This window comes from Ctenopharyngodon idella, chromosome 14, assembly GCF_019924925.1.
Source record: "Ctenopharyngodon idella isolate HZGC_01 chromosome 14, HZGC01, whole genome shotgun sequence".
In the NCBI taxonomy this organism is placed as follows: domain Eukaryota; kingdom Metazoa; phylum Chordata; class Actinopteri; order Cypriniformes; family Xenocyprididae; genus Ctenopharyngodon; species Ctenopharyngodon idella.
In genome coordinates, this window is record NC_067233.1 from 29,251,937 (window position 1) to 29,265,127 (window position 13,191).

A 13,191-nucleotide genomic window follows, 5' to 3' on the forward strand; every position below is an offset into this window, starting at 1 on the left:
AACAACCTCATACATTTTTATTCTTCTCCAATATTCCATAATTAATTATGCAAACCTCATAACATACAGACAGCATTCTATCTTTGTTTTGTAGCCTTATGTGTGTCATTTTTTTTATATTACTTTTATACTTTTGTATATAAAAAATATTATTAAATATTAAGAGGAATCATCTTTTGAGATAAAAGAGTACTGTGAAAGCATACATTTCTTTCAAAACTCAAAACTTCCTTCCTAGTCCACAAAAATATTCTGAAGTTTTGTGACATCAAACAGATGAATAAATATATATTTTTCTTTGTCTGGTCAAAGTTTGGTATCATAAACCTCATTCCATATCACTCTGGACTAATTTAACACAGTCTAAATAATATAAAATAAATAAATATGTAAAATAAATACATAAATAAATAAAGGAAAATGGTCATTGCGCCAAATTACTACAAAGTAATGTTACTAAATTCTAAATAAATAAAATAAAATAAACTGAAAAACTATATAACTCCTATAAAGTTTGAAAATCTCTCCCTAAATTGCATAATGTACAGAATGTTTAACATTCAAATGTAATCAACACTGATGATATCATTGCAATGTTTGTATTCAAGATTGCAGTTGGTCTTCTTTTTAAACTGATTTACATATTGAGTTATGGTGAATGATTTTTTTTTTTCTTTCTTACATATTTAGTTGTTTATTTAGCACATTTTGCATATTAATATCATATTGCCTTCTATATCTATTATTATATTTTTATTATTTTACCTAAAATTTTCACACTGCTATTTGCAAGCACCCATATTTCCTCTAGGAAATACAAATCTATTTTTTTTTTTTTTTTTCGTATTCATTTTTGTATTCTTCCATGGTACTATGCACAATCATAAACCCCAAGAAATGAAACCCTAAGCGTTCACTGCAGGGAAGAGCAATTATATAATTCCTGCTATGCCATTTAACATCATTTTCCTAAAACAGTCAAACTGTTTATGCAGTTATTGCGCATGAGTCTTAATCCCAGCTCTGCGTGTTTTAGTTAAAGGTCACGCCTGAGCTGTAATGACCCAGCAGTCTGACGTCTGGTTTTATTGAACCTCTCGACTGAATGCTTTGCGATTGCTTTCATTTCTGCCCATGCACTGGGCTCTCTCTGTCAGACCTGTGTGAGTAATAGGTTCTGCCTGTGGGAGAGCACTGGGTCACTCCGGTCTGTCTTTGCCCATCACGACGGGGGGGTGAAAACTTCCCTCAAGGACACCAAATCTCTTTCTGGCTGGCCAAACACAAAGGTGACAGTGCTAGAGGTGGGATCAATGTGCCAGTCGGGGGAGGAATATTACAAAGTAAGCGAGGAATCTTTGGGTATTTACTTCACATTAACTCAGAGCACAACTGTAATCCAGTCCCATAATGCCTCTCAGAAATCAGCCTACCTTCATCCGTCTATGTTACACGCTGGGATTTCAGTACTCTGCTACTGTGAGATATTAAAGTTGTTGAACATTATCATTCAAAGTGCTCATATACTATGCTCATTTACAAGTTCATAATTTTATTTTCATGAAAAAAACAAAAACATTTTTCTTATACTGTTCATTGCTGCAGCAGCTCTTTTCACTCTCTGTCTGTAACATAAGACATACTGTACACTATGCACTTATACTATGCACTATGTACTCAGCTATATGAATTTTATAATCTATTTTGTCATCCAGCATTGGAGTTTAATCGCATCTCTCCTTTTGGCTATGTAAGGAAATACTTTGTTTTTTCTGTTAATTAAGTGCATTGCCTGTGTATTTGAAATGCACATTTTCTTGTTGGAATTTTTAGTGTGAACACACTACTTGCACTATTTATACTACAAAACGCCATAAAATAGTGCATAAGTACACAAATTTGGGCACAACTAGAGTGTATAAGTTTTAGTTCCTAAAGCCCATGGCTGCGTCAGAAATTGCATACTTCTATACTATATAGTAAGTGAAAAACTGTATGTGACAAAAGAAGTATGTTTGAAATCACAGTACTCCTAAAATTGTAAGCAAGAAGTACCCGGATGACCTATTACTTCCTGTGAGATTATGAAGTGTGCATATAATGGACACTTTACTATCCCATGAGGCCACGGGAGAGGATTTGTGAATGGCACTGAAGCGACTCAACCTACGCTGGTAGGTCACATGATAATGACAACATGGCGAATGTAATACATTCATACTATACACATTCATACTACATAGAACATACTTTTTTAGCAATCACAACGTACCTACTCAAGAGAGTATGCAATTTCGGACGCAGCCCACCTTTTCAAAACTCCCACTCTGATTGGTCAGCTGGCCAAGTCGTAATTGGTCATGATTGTTCAACCACTTAAAGTGTGTGTTGGAGACGTAACGCCCCTTACCATAATCGTATTTCAGCTCCCGAGGCTTCATGAGCAGCTGTAAACAGTATGATTTCTATGTCGCTATTGGAAGTCCATACAATTTTTTGCCCTTGCAGCATAAAAAAAAAAATTGGCATCTCCTCAACATAGCGAAATCACATGGCCAACTGTTCTTTGAGGATGGGTCAAAGCAGCCAGTAGGCGGGTATTGTGCAAATGTGTAACATGGTGATGTAGCAAAGTCATGGAAATAATGGCAAGACTACAAACAAGCTGTTTCAGGAAGGTGTTTTCTGTTGGAGAGATTCTCTCACTTTGGCATGAAATTGGTAACTTTGCAGATCCCGAACTATTATATTACACACTAAAGGAAAGGTAAAATAATAATAATAAAAAAATAATAGGTTCCCTTTAATATCACACATTATTGTAGATGACTTTTAAAGGAATATCCCTGGTTACTTAAAGCTAAAGGACTGGTTCCCTCCAAAGGTAAACTCTTGTCATGTGCTAGCTGTGTTAGCTGTAGTGCTCAGCGTCAGGTCTTGGCCTAGACTCTTTGAATGGATTCGTGTCATTAGGCCCTGGCTGCTTTCACATCAAGGTTGTAGAGTCGTCCTGCTGGCTTGCAGGCTGTGAAGTTCATCGTGATCTCTGTTCTTCCGCCAGCTCTCGCTCAGGTGTGAGGTGCCTGTAGCAGTATTTGTTTGTGGGACAGGACTGATAACCTTACTGGCTCCAGAAACCTTCAGTGGAGCCAAGAGTCAAGGGCATCAGAAAAGCTACGGCTGCATCATTATATCACAGTCTTTGAGGTTTTTGAGAACATTAAAGGTTCACCCAAAAATGAAAATTCTGTCATTATCAACCCACACTTATTTTTGTTCCAAATACATAGGAGGATTTCTCTTATGCGGAACACAAAAGGACACAGATGTTACTGTTTATACTGTGGAATATTCACATTAGAAAGCATTTAGTGGAAAGGACAAAAAGGGTCCTTAAAAGGAGCAGGAGTAACCCATATGACTGTCACTGTATTCCATGTATCCTGAAAACGTGTAAGAGCTTTGTGTTAGATTGAAACTTGAACATGCGTCATGCCAGGTTTGACAGAAGCCAAATGGCATTGGTGTGTCTTGTAACTAATCGAAATGCACATAGGTTTAAAAGCTAGAATATTTTTTAACAACTGAAATGTTGTTCTGTTTATAATAATGTTCTGTCATATAAACTACTTTTATGGTGCTTTTCGTTCTTTTTTGGGCTTGACAGCTCCTAGTCGCTGTCTACTGGTATTGCGTGGAAACATTCTGCACAACATCTCATTTCAGAAGACATGAGAGTTAGTAAATGGTGACAGGAGTTTCATTTTTGGCTGAACAAGTGGTTCTGTCTAGGAATAGTGCATCTGCTCAAGTTATTGCTTTTTAATATGCAATATGGGCACAGCTCATAAACCAGAAACATTTCTATAGAGTACCCCCCCCCCCAAAAAAAAGACAAAAAAGTGAAAAGTGAGCTTTACTATATCCTCCTCTTAAAAAATAAATAAATAAAAAAATCAAGTTTTTAAAGTAAATAATTTATATGTCTATGTGGAGTTTTTAATATGTTTTAAGACAAACCATGTGTAAATTCATCAGTCAACAACATTGCTGAGTTTTTTCTCCTTAAAACGGTTTGAAACTGCCCATTTCCTAACGAGGTGCTGTGATTGAGTGGAGGCGGGGATTTGCATATTCATTGTTCCGCATATACCAAATGAAGCAAAGGTGTAGAGTTACATTCAAGCTATTGTAAGGCATGAAGAAATTATTTTCACAGGGAAAAAAAAGTTTAAATATGTCATTTTGATTATCAAAGATGAGTTTTAAGGGATAAAATTATTGGTAACACTTTATAACAACTGCACACAATAAAGCATTAGTTAAGCATTAGTAAATAGTCAATTCATCATTTATAAAACATTAATAGACATTAGTAAGCAGTTTATAAATACAGCTATAAATGCTTTGTTCTTGATTTATAAGCATATCTATAATGCATTTAATAAAGTATGAAAATACAATTATTAATGATCAATTTATCATTTCTAAATTGTTACATTATTTACAAACCGGTTATTTAGGAGTTGTCAGTGGTTCATAAGATCATTTAGGAAGTAAATGATTAATGAACTATTTAAACATACATTTATATCTTACTATTTAGACATATACTAACAGTTACTAATTGTGTTAATAAATGCTTTATTAACACATATTCCTACTGTAATTCATGATTAATTCAGGTAGTTATAAAACATTTAGCTGTCAGCTAACAATTTTTGTGAGCTCATCTAAAGTGAGGACTATTTATGCCTCGTAAAGCTTTATAAAGGAGATTTAAAGGCTCCTCAGTTATCTTCTACACTGCTGTTCTCTAATGTTTTAAAGTTAGTACTGAGGTAGTTTTGACACTGAAATATTGTATATATTTATATATATTTTTATATATATATATTGTATTTTGCAACTCCTGTAATCCAGTGTTGGCACTGGTACATTTTTATTCAGCAATGTTTACACTTTACAGAAATGTATTTTTATATCAGATTGCAAAGGCTGAGTTTCATTTATGTTTTCTGGAGGAGTACAGGAATTTTTATTTTCTGTGACATTGCAGAGGTTTATTTTTAATTTTATATCAAGTTACCCATTGTAAAGTTTCATTTTTTGCTTGAAATAAATATTTCTATGTTCTGTATCCTTTAAATCTTTTTTTATAAAAGCTTTACGAGGCAAAAATTGTCCTCACTTTAGATGACCTCACAAAAATAGTTATCTGACAACTATTAAATGTTTTATAACTATTTCAGAATTAATCATGAATTACAGTAGGAATATGTGATAATAAAGCATTTATTAACACACTAACTATTACTATATCTAAATAATAAGATGCATACATTTACATTTACATTTAAATAATTTATTAATCATTTACTTACACGTTCTAAATGATCTTGTGAACCACTGACAACTCCTAAATGACTGGTTTGTAAATAATATAATACATAATTTAGAAATGATAAATTGATCATTAATAGTGATGATGAAGTATGATAATACAATTATTAAACACATTATAGATATGCTTATAAATCAAGAGCAAAGCATTTATAGTTGTATTTATAAACTGTTTACTAATGTCTATTAATGTTTTATAAATGATGAATTGACTATTTACTAATGCTTAACTAATGCTTCATAGTGTGCAGTTATTATAAAGTGTTACCAAATTATTAACTCCAGGGCACTGTCAACCTGCACAAAGCCATATTTCACAACTGCATTAGAATGTTTAAAATTTTTAGAATGTTAGATTGATCAATTTTTTTTTTTTTTTTTTTTTTTTTTTAGAAATAGGATTTACTTTGAAACAATTTTTACTCAAATTGCTACTAAATTTTTCAAATAATTACAAAGAAATGGCAAGTAACACAGTGACATGAACATGAAATTGTGAAGTAGAAAGACTGAAACAGTATTTTACTATTTTGCTACTCCAATAATCTTTGTTTTACAACTTCAAAAAAAAAAAAAAAAAAAATCTTTTTTGTACAGTGTGTGAGATCTTACCTTCAAAATGAATCATGACACATCACTCAGGATCATAAATTGAATAATTATGTCCTTGAAGTGAACATTGTTTGCACGCTTCACTAAAGGCCACTAAGAAAAGAGGTCTGAGGTGAAGGTTACAGTTATCAGTGATGCACAAGAAGTCAGAATTATGTAGGGTTTTGTCCAAGTGTATTCCCGTTGGCCAGCATACAGCAGGAAGCCACATCAAAGACTGTCAGTCGCTGCCTGTGAAATCATCCATCAATGTTGAGTGTCTTTGTCACTTAAGACAAAGTAAATGGAGAGAGAAGCTCACCTGAGGGACGATATAAGGCCCCTGCGCTCTTCTTACATGGATTGTAAACTGTTATTGATTCTCTTCCCTGTAGGTTGTGACACTTGGAAAGAACAGTCGGGGTTACCATTACGTTATTGCCAATCTGGTGAGTTGCAGCACCTCCGTACACTAACTAAAAAAGAGAGAAACAATGGAAATTCGTTGGAAAATAAGAATGTTTAAGAAGATGAAAAGATACTTTAATAAACAAGTGCAAAGCATGTATGTATGTTTTTGTGTTGTGGTAATTTTTATACGATCGAATAATGTTTACACTCATGGTCATAATGATTATAAGGAACCCCAGTGATTGGCCATATTACACTTTTCCCCTTTTGGGTTTTGAACCAGAAACAATGAGTCGCTAATCCAGAGATTAGACCACTTACAGTCACTCTATACACAAAATACCTTCAGTTTCTACAAAATCTATTTTCACATGATGATTGTTATATTGCCATCATGTCATGGATCCTAACTTTTCTCATTCCACAGGGCTTCACCAACATCAGTCTGGACAAGGTGTTTCTCGGCGGAGCAAACATTAGCGGCTTCCAGATAATCAATCCGGAAAACTCAGTTGTACAGCAATTTCTCCAGAGATGGGATCGTCTAGATGAAAGAGAGTTTCCTGAAGCTAGAAACACACCTCTGAAGGTCTGAGACTATTAAAAAAATCATAAAAAATCCAACTTTAAATCATTGTTGTTTTAAACAACTTTAAATCATCTGATCTATGACTTTCTCTTTCTTTCTTTTTGACTTTCTCTGCCTGTTTTCTTTATTTTTTCACTCCTTGCAACAGTCGATATATTGACATTCAGTCCAAGGTGCTATTAAAGCTGGGGCTCAATTTACATCTAATTAAACAATGATCATGAGATGAATAGATTTTAAATGCAGTTTAATTAAGCTTTCATTATGGATGGATGGGTAAGAAATTACATCAAACTAGTGAGTAGAGTTTAAAAACACCTGAATGTTATAAAAAAAAAAAAAAAAAAAAAAAAAGTATCCCAAAAATTGAAGGATTATATTTTCCATAAATAAAATGAAACCTGTTTAAGGGACCACTTACTATATTTTGCATTGTGACATTATTTCCAGGGTTGCCAGATTTTCACAACAAAACCCTCCCAATTTATACTTAAAACTAGCCCAAAACTAGCCCGTTTCAGGGGGCTCCCCCAGTAAAAATCGCGTTCCGAGGGGTAAAATCTATGTTTTTGGCGGGGTTCCCCTGGTAAAATTTGCATTCTAGAGGCTAAATATCATGTTATTTGGGGTCGCTTCAACCCGCGGACATGAAAAACAACCCACGGCAACAGTGTAAAAGTAGCCCAGTTCCGCGGGAAAACCGCGGATTTGACAACACAGATTATTTCCATGAAAATTAAGTACATTTCACTCCAGTGGGTCATTTTATTAAATTATTACATTTTGATTTATTGGGTAAAACTTTACTTAAAGCCTTTATATATAATGCATTAAAAAAATATTTTTAATGCATTAATTATGCCTTGTAATGCATCTTGTAATGCATTGTATGGTCTCATGAATAATTGTAACCACAGTTATAATACATTATAGTACTTATGTTACACATTTATAATGTATAATGCATTAAAACACATGACAAACATCCATTTTCAGATGTAACAAGGAATCTGCAAATATTATAATGAATTTAAAAATTAGTTACAATTATTTATGATAAGTGCTTTATGCATTTAAGTAAAGTGTTACCATTTATTCTTACATATAAATACTGGTTTCGTTAAATTCAGCCAAAAAAAAAAAAAAAAATACTGTTGAAATGTGCACATGCAGCCACACACACTTTGTTTTTGTGTAAAGTCTTTTCCAAGACAGTATTTTAATGAAGCCATCAGAAGGTGTTTTGAATTGAGAATGTAAATGTGCAATGTCTCCTTTGATGTTACCTTTGTTATATTGCATATATTTTAGTTGCTAAATTCTTTACTATAGTCGCTTTGAAGAAATACAAAACAATACAATGCAGCTCACGGCAAATTAGCAGATGCCAGCTTGTTCTCTTTTCTTGGTTGAAATGGGATGTAATTACAGGATGCACAACAATAGCAGCAAAACCCTGTTGAGTCTCACATAACTAAACATTTTACATATCTCTGTAATTAGAAACCTGGTTAACACTCTTTACATAGCAAGAAACAATGCGCAAGCTACATCCCTGAAGTGTGTCGTCTTTGGTTGCGTTTGCCAACTATGATTACATGCAGTAATGCATCGCAATTATCCTTCATTATGTACATCAATATATGCGTGTGGACCTGGAAGAGGGCAGCTTATTTTAACCCTCTTCAAAGTGTTTACTTACAGATAATATGTTTGCTTATTTCAAACTGATCTAACAAATAACTGTGAGGTGCTTAATGGTTGTTGTGTACAGTATACTTCAGCGCTGTCTTATGATGCTATCCTGGTCATTGCGGAGGCGTTCCGGTACCTACGCCGCCAGCGAGTAGACGTGTCCAGGCGAGGCAGTGCAGGCGATTGCTTGGCTAACCCTGCGGTCCCTTGGAGCCAAGGAATTGACATCGAACGAGCTCTCAAAATGGTAAACTTTCTTTTACTCAGGCAAGATTCTTTGAGTCTTCCAGCTTTTACGAAAATGACTGTTTGTAATCTCTCAATGTGTAATTCTGATCGTCAGAGTGAGTACGCTTCATGTGTATGATTCAGTTGTGCTACTCTAATGCTTTCAAATGTATTCTTAAGTGCCATTGTTATTTTGCTGGTTACTTTATTTTTGGGTCATTCCTACAGTTTGGTGGATTTTGGACTGAGTAGGTTTGTTGAGAAAAACTTTAAAATTCAACTATTTTTTTGTCAAGTCTGACCGAATATTTCAGATTTCACATTCTATGGAGTCTGTCCACCCCGTTGCATGACATTTTTTACTTAACAGAGTGGATGTTTTAAGCTTATGAAGCCTATTATTAGCTAGGGCAGAACAACAGGCTAGCAGAAGATTTACATTTGGGAAGAATTTTAATATATATATATATATATATATATATATATATATTAGATATAAATATATTTTTAAAAATAACAAAAAAAATCATGTCTAGTATAAATTGACACAATATTATGACATGCTATGTTTTACACTATTACATATGTCGGTCCCACTTTATATTAGGTGGCCTTAAAGGAATTGTTCACCCAAAAATGAAAATAATGTCATTTATTACTCACCCTCATGCCGTTCCACACCCGTAAGACCTTAATTAACCGTAATAACCATAAGAGTTAATCTTCGGAACACAAATTAAGATATTTTTGTTTAAATCCGATGACTCAGTGAGGCCTCCATAGCTAGCAATGACATTTCCTCTCTCAAGATCCATTAATGTACTAAAAACATATTTAAATCAGTTCATGTGAGTACAGTGGTTCAATATTAATATTATAAAGCGACGAGAACATTTTTGGTGCGCCAAAAAAACAAAATAATGACTTATTATAGTGATGGCCAATTTCAAAACACTGCTTCAGGAAGCTTTGGAGCGTTATGAATCAGCTTATCGAATCATGATTCGGATCGTGTGTCAAACCGCCAAACTGCTGAAATCACGTGACTTTGACGCTCCGAACTGCTGATTCGACACGCTGATTCATAATGCTCCGAAGCTTCCTGAAGCAGTGTAATTACATATGTAATTACATATGTAATTACATGCAGAATTGTAATAGATATTTTTAAAATATAAGTACAATATAAAAATGTATATACACAATAAGTGCATTGTATCAAATGATTCATTTAAATGTAAGTACATAGTAGTTAAGGCCACCTAATATAAAGTGGGACCCATAAGTCTTCTAAAAATGAGGAAAAGAGTTCTTTTAGTTGGTTTCCCTCCAAAGAAATGATGTTACTTCTGCAAAGTCACGTGATTTAGGGCTAATGCTTAAGATTTTAAAGGGCAAATAGCAGCAATGTAACAGGGTGGACTGGAGTTTGAACAACATAAAGGCTTTACACACAAAAAAAAAAAAAAATATCACAAAAAAAAAAAATTGTCAAAGAGAATATGTAAATGTATATATACTGCTAAACAAAATAGCTAATTTAGAAATATATACATACACACACACACACACACATATATATATATATATATATATATATATATATATGTATGTATGTATCCTTTATTTCAATGTGACGTTGAGAAAACATGATTGGGGGTATGGGAAAGTGCTTCAATTAATATTATTATTCTTATACTAACAATTATGAATTTGTGTTAATTAGGGTACATCTATGCATAAAAAATAAATAAATAAAAATAAAAAACATGTGGCATTTTGTTGATTTTTGTGGCTTTTTTGTTTCATGGGGAAATAAAATCCATCAAACTATAGGAATGACCCTTTTGTTGTTGTTGTTCTTCTTGTTGTTCTTGGCAGGTCCAAGTGCAAGGAATGACTGGCAATATCCAGTTTGACAGCTTTGGTCGTAGATCAAACTACACTATTGATGTTTATGAAATGAAAACAGGGGGACCAAGAAAGGTAAGTCAGCAGTAAATTTGTCCATTGCTGCATAAGCTCTGTAAGATCAGTGTAAGAACTCAAATCATGGTCCATTTCAAGACTTCTATTCATTTGTATATCGTTTTTCAAGACTAATGAGCTCAATCATTTTATGATAAATAGCGTAATAGTTGTAAAGGGAAAAAGAGCTGCACACTTCGGGGACAACAGCTGTGTTATCTAGAGAAAAGGGGAAAGGATTCATTGTCAAAATTGCCCTCCAGAAATGGCTTCTGTTTCTTAGCTTTGAGGTTATCTATATTCTAGTTTACTCCTTAAGTCTGACCAAATAAATAGAAATAGTCTTTATCATCAGAGAAAATAGACCAAAAATACTGATGACTAATTTTATTTATTTATTTATCTTTTTCTTCTTTTTACTATTAAGGCAAGACACCACATGTGAATAGGGTACAACTTTTAAGTAATAGATATCACCATACTTCCCCAGTATCACAGTACATTAAGACTACAACAACCAAGTTTTCTGAAATTATATGTTTTAATATGCAAATGATCTCATAAAAATGCTCGGTAACACTTTAGTATAGGGAACACATATTAGTAACTACGACTTTTCCCTCAATAAACTCCTAATTTACTTCGTATTAATAGTTAGCAAGTTAGTAAGGTAGTTGTTAAGTTTAGGTATTGGGTAGGATTAAGAATGTAGAATAAGGGCATGCAGAATTAGGCATTAATATATGCTTAATAAGTACTAATAAACAGCTAATATTCTAGTAATATGCATGATAATAAGCAACTAGTTAAAAGACCCTAAAAAAAAGTGTTACCAAATGCTCTAATATGCATACATTTCCAGAACAGAAATCTAAACATTGGATAAAGCCAGGCTCAAATTTTGTGTTTCATTTTGTTAACATATTACAATTGAAGGTTTTTACAGAGGTGATTTTGGATATCTCTTTTTATCACTCCATAAATCAAAAACATTTTCACCATGTTTTAGGAATGAAATGTTATATAAATCAGGTGAATGATATATGAACAAACCCCTCTGTAAAAACCTTAAGAATATAAGTTTGGTGCATAAAAGTGCTACTTTTTGCCTGTAGTGTCTTGCCTTAACTGGTTGCTTGGACAAGCCCTCCAATATGTCCTAACTTCCAGTTTCAATAAGAAATACATAAAAACAGGAAATAAAACTGTTCATAAAACCACTCCATGGGGTCTTTAAGGCCACTAGATACAAAACCATTGACCCGCAGCAGCTTGAATCAGCATAACCAGTATTCATTAGCCTTCCTGTGTAGCAACAGCCCTTTATAAAACAGTATTCCGGTTAGCATCACAGCAACAATCACCGTGAATAAGAGTAGCTCAGCCTAAGGTTAGATGGGGTCAGGGTTGGTAAGGAGACGTACATTGACAGTGACTGTCAGAAGTGATGTACAGGACTGTGTTGGACCCCTCTGCAGTGACACCTCAGTGATGCCCTAGTGGCTAGTGCTATGCTAAAGTTTCTGACACATGCCACTCAACCGTTAAACAACTCGAGCATATAACAAAGAGGAAACACACAGTGCACCCTTATAACAGAATGTGCTAAGCATTACAACCTAACCCAGTTGAGTTTTAGTTGAACAGAATTACAACCAAGAGTAGCTTCCAGATTCTGCATCCCTAGAAATTCCACCATAAGCATTTTTCCCATTTAACAAATGTCAGCCAAGAATTTGCCTTTTTTGTTTAACTCCAGGCAATAACAGCAGCAGCATAGAGATCTAATACTTTTTTAATGAACACAATCTTATGAGAGTACACATCCACAACAGCTCCTTAGCTGAGCAGAAGGGTTGGGGTGGGGGTTGCTAGTTAGCGTTGGTGCAGTAAAAATATCTGCTGTTTGATAATAACATGAATGTTTTCCCTTTACAGATCGGATACTGGAACGAGTTTGAGCGCTTTGTTAATATAATGGATCAGCAGTTCACCAACGATTCCTCCTCAGTGGAAAACCGAACAATTGTGGTCACTACTATTATGGTACACGCTCCATGACGTTTTAAACGTGTCGCATATTCTGCCCATCAGGGTCATGGTGTTGACTCCTAGATTGATACATTCTGTCCTGGGCGGGTAGAAGTACATTTCTTTTGTGTTGCTTTCCATCCACTCATTACACGTTGAAACAGTCGAACGCGAGGAAAAGTGACGCATGAGTGTTTCAACTGTATCCGTGTGGGTGTCAAAGCATTTTGATTTTCCATATATCAGTGGCCTGTCGTAGCAGTGACATCACAATA

General features: G+C 34.1%; 1 protein-coding gene across 8 annotated transcripts in view; it reads left to right on the top strand.

Annotated features, from left to right (window-relative positions):
- gria3b (glutamate receptor, ionotropic, AMPA 3b) overlaps window positions 1-13,191 on the top strand; it is a 135,101-nt gene that overhangs the window by 84,362 nt on the left and 37,548 nt on the right. For all 8 annotated transcript variants that reach the window (XR_007924950.1, XR_007924949.1, XR_007924948.1 and 5 more), the window contains exons 5-9: window positions 6,390-6,443; window positions 6,833-6,994; window positions 8,769-8,936; window positions 10,799-10,903; window positions 12,824-12,931. Coding sequence is in view for 5 of the 8 variants with exons in the window: in XM_051860813.1 (XP_051716773.1) it covers window positions 6,390-6,443; window positions 6,833-6,994; window positions 8,769-8,936; window positions 10,799-10,903; window positions 12,824-12,931 (597 nt within the window). In the remaining 3 variants the exon portion in view is untranslated. The remainder of the gene's footprint in view (window positions 1-6,389; window positions 6,444-6,832; window positions 6,995-8,768; window positions 8,937-10,798; window positions 10,904-12,823; window positions 12,932-13,191) is intronic.